Source organism: Glycine soja, chromosome 12 (assembly GCF_004193775.1).
Source record: "Glycine soja cultivar W05 chromosome 12, ASM419377v2, whole genome shotgun sequence".
In the NCBI taxonomy this organism is placed as follows: domain Eukaryota; kingdom Viridiplantae; phylum Streptophyta; class Magnoliopsida; order Fabales; family Fabaceae; genus Glycine; species Glycine soja.
The window spans coordinates 38,740,260-38,743,414 of NC_041013.1; the positions used below are offsets into that span (position 1 = coordinate 38,740,260).

At 33.4% G+C, this 3,155-nt stretch overlaps 1 protein-coding gene across 1 annotated transcript; it reads left to right on the forward strand.

Moving 5' to 3' along the window:
• The first annotated feature begins 209 nt into the window (after window positions 1-209).
• Window positions 210-2,105, forward strand: LOC114378613 (probable ribosome biogenesis protein RLP24). Its single transcript, XM_028337260.1, has 5 exons — window positions 210-330; window positions 909-1,016; window positions 1,261-1,374; window positions 1,458-1,594; window positions 1,691-2,105. Exons 2-5 carry the CDS (start codon window positions 936-938, stop codon window positions 1,863-1,865), a joined length of 507 nt encoding a protein of 168 aa, XP_028193061.1. The 5' UTR covers window positions 210-330; window positions 909-935; the 3' UTR covers window positions 1,866-2,105.
• Window positions 2,106-3,155: the final 1,050 nt, after the last annotated feature.

A 3,155-nucleotide genomic window follows, 5' to 3' on the forward strand; every position in this document is an offset into this window, starting at 1 on the left:
AAACTAAATAATGCTTCACTTAATTGGACCATCCCCGGACCCCGGTAAAAGAACGTGGAGCTGATTTCATTGTGATACACACTATTTACTTTGGGCCTTGTTATTGGGCTTGGGAAAGCCCGTTCTCAGTTGGGTAATTAGGTGAGATTGTTGAATTTATTCGGGTCAAATAGTTTAACGGGTTAACCCGCAATGAACCCTTTAAAAATAATAAAAACAAAATGAAGGGTTTTAGAATTAGGGCTTTTTCAGTTTTCCTCTTCTGAATCCACCGCCACTGCAGCGTGGACGGAATCGGAGTGCAGCCATATCAGCAGCAGCAGAAGTCCTGTAAGTGCAAAGCCACACCTTCCAAACTCACATTTTAATTCCAATTGCGTCGATAATATAGTTAGAACAATGTTATATCGATTTTCTTAATGCTTTCATCATTGTATTTTTATACATTTTCGAATGTTATAATCGAGATTAGATTGATCCTAAGTAGGATAAAAGGATTATATACTGTTGTAACGCAGAGGAAAACACTTGGCTACTGATAGCTTTAATAGAACCACAGTTTGCAGTAGAAGCTTCATGAAGATGCACTCTTTATTGTTGTTAATTTTCTGTGCTTTTTAGGGTTCTGAGAAGTAGTGTTTTTTGGCAGTTCAAGGGATTCATTCTATTGGAAGTTAATTGTTCACTAATTAATAGTTTCTATTGCATATGATAGTGATCTAATACATGTTGACCCTGTCGTATTCTTTGATTCCCTAGGTTATTCAACTGATGAGATTTCTGCTTGCGGTAGTTTAATTTGATGATAGGAGTAGGACCTAAGAATATGTATCTCAATTTTTAAATAATATTTTATACGTTCCTCATTATTGTTTTCTGTTTTGGACCTTTTTCTTCTTCTTTTCTAGTGAAGTGCTGCTCTAGTTTGAGGCACAATGAGATTGGAGAAATGCTGGTTTTGCTCTTCAACCATATACCCTGGACATGGAATCCAGTTTGTTCGTAATGATGCAAAGGTACAAATGAAGTTCACTCCTTGCTAACTTTGGAATAATCTTCAATTCATCATAAAGAATTTCTTCTTTTATGAAAGATTAAATATTTAAAAAGTTAGTCGGACCTTCCCCTGGTCCTTTTCTGTAAATGCTACTTCAGAATTAGTAATTATGTAATTGATTGTTCTTGTTGGATCAGTTGAGATTTACTGTTTTAAAGTGGTGGCTCAGGTTCCTCATGATTCTTTATTTTTTTGTTTTGCAGATTTTTCGGTTTTGTAGATCTAAATGCCACAAGAACTTTAAAATGAAGAGAAATCCTCGTAAGGTAAAATGGACCAAGGCATATCGTCGAGTGCATGGAAAGGATATGACACAGGTAATTACTTGGATATCAGATACCTGCTTAATTTAATTGCCTTGATTTGGGCAAACTTCACAGCTGTTATATTTTTGTTTTAGGACTCAACTTTTGAGTTTGAGAGAAAGAGAAACAGGCCTGAAAGATATGACAGGAATCTTGCGGAGAATGTCCTCAAGGCCATTCCTAAGATTGATAAGATCAGAGTCTCGAGGGAGGAGAGACACCATAAGAACAGGTCCTCTTTGACTTAACTTGTATATATGTATATTGAAAAGGTTTACTTCGTATTTTCTTTTGGCCTTTTACTGAAATTTTGTAAAAACTTCAATAGGATGAAAGGCAAAAAGGAAAAATTGCTGAAGGAGGCAGTGAAGGAGTTGGAGCAGGGCATCAGTTTGGTCAAAGCTCCTTCTGTGCTTCAACAGGATCCATCTCTCACTTTACCAAAGATCAAAGTCAAGGTTTCCCAACAGCAATCAGAGGAGAATCATGCCATGGAAGAGTAATTCTAACAATGCTGCACTTAATTTTTGCTATTTTAATATTTGTTGCTAAATTAGTTGCCTGTAAGGTCCAGTTTACCAGTTTCGTTGTGATCATTAGTGTGAATGATGTGATTCTCAAACAAGATTTCAAACATTTGATGTATTTGTCTCTTGAAACTATGGTTCTCTGAGATAGTCAACTATTATAAAGGAAATCAGAAAGTTGTTGCTATAGCCTAATAAAATCTTCTTGGGTTGGAATTGGTGGGTTTGCTGGGTGAAGAAGGAGTCATCATTGAAGTAATAGCATGTTTGTTACTGTCTTATCTTTTAAAAAATTCCTCTGAAGTTGGTGAAAATTACTGGGTGACGAAGGAGTCATCATTGGAGTATTTTTTTTCTTTAAAAACAAGTTGAGTTAAATGTGCACACAAAAAGCATTGGAGGTATGCCTGTTTCTAATCTCTCTTTTTAGTGGTAAAACTAAATGTGTGGATCAAGTCTATTTATTGAAGCAAATGAAAATTGAAAAACATGCTAAAACATTTTAGGGAAAAAGTTGTCTAAAAGTATTGATAATATATAGTAAATCGTGAATTTAATGATCGTATACTTGGAGTTTGAGTTTTACATTGATTGACTACTGTGCGAATTCAAATTTGACTTGGACATGTTTAAATTTATCCCAAATTAATTTGTGATTGGAATGAAATTTATCCCAAATTCTAATTTAAAAACAGTACACTGACAAACTAATCAAAAGAGTCATTCTTTAGTGATGCCTATTTTTCAATTAGAAGTTTAGAACGATAGGAAAAAAAATGTAATTTCAATCCTTTGCAATCACGGTTAGAAATGGCATTTTATTATCCTAGTCTCCTTGCAACTTTTTTATTCGACTTCAAATTAGGTTAAATTACTCTTTTAAAATTACTCTTTTAGTTTTAAGAAGTGATGGAAACTTTTTAATTCTTATACTTAAAAGAATAATTTGTTTTAGTTTTTACATATAATTTTTTTTGGCTTTATATTTACTTTTTTTTGTTGTTCTTTGTGGTGCCTACTGTTTAGACTCATAGGAAATCAAAGAGATTTAAAATGGTTTTTAATTATAGGAACTAAAATATAAAACCCTTGTAACTACAAGGATCAAACGAGTAATTAAATCATATTAACGATTAACAGAATATAGATATCAAAATCTTAATTTTGGGCAATAACTTTAGTCGTATCACCTGGGCTCGAGTGGCGCAAATCATATGAGAATTGCATATGAAACACAGAAATAGTAGAATTATTAATTATATCGCT

What these genes read in the sequence shown, in the direction of transcription:
- LOC114378613 (XM_028337260.1), top strand. Translation starts at nt 936, where the DNA reads ATGAGATTGGAGAAATGCTGGTTTTGCTCTTCAACCATATACCCTGGA. An exon ending in TTGTTCGTAATGATGCAAAG is followed by an intron (nt 1,017 to 1,260) that starts GTACAAATGAAG and finishes TTTGTTTTGCAG; the next exon opens with ATTTTTCGGTTTTGTAGATC. An exon ending in GAGAGACACCATAAGAACAG is followed by an intron (nt 1,595 to 1,690) that starts GTCCTCTTTGAC and finishes AAACTTCAATAG; the next exon opens with GATGAAAGGCAAAAAGGAAA.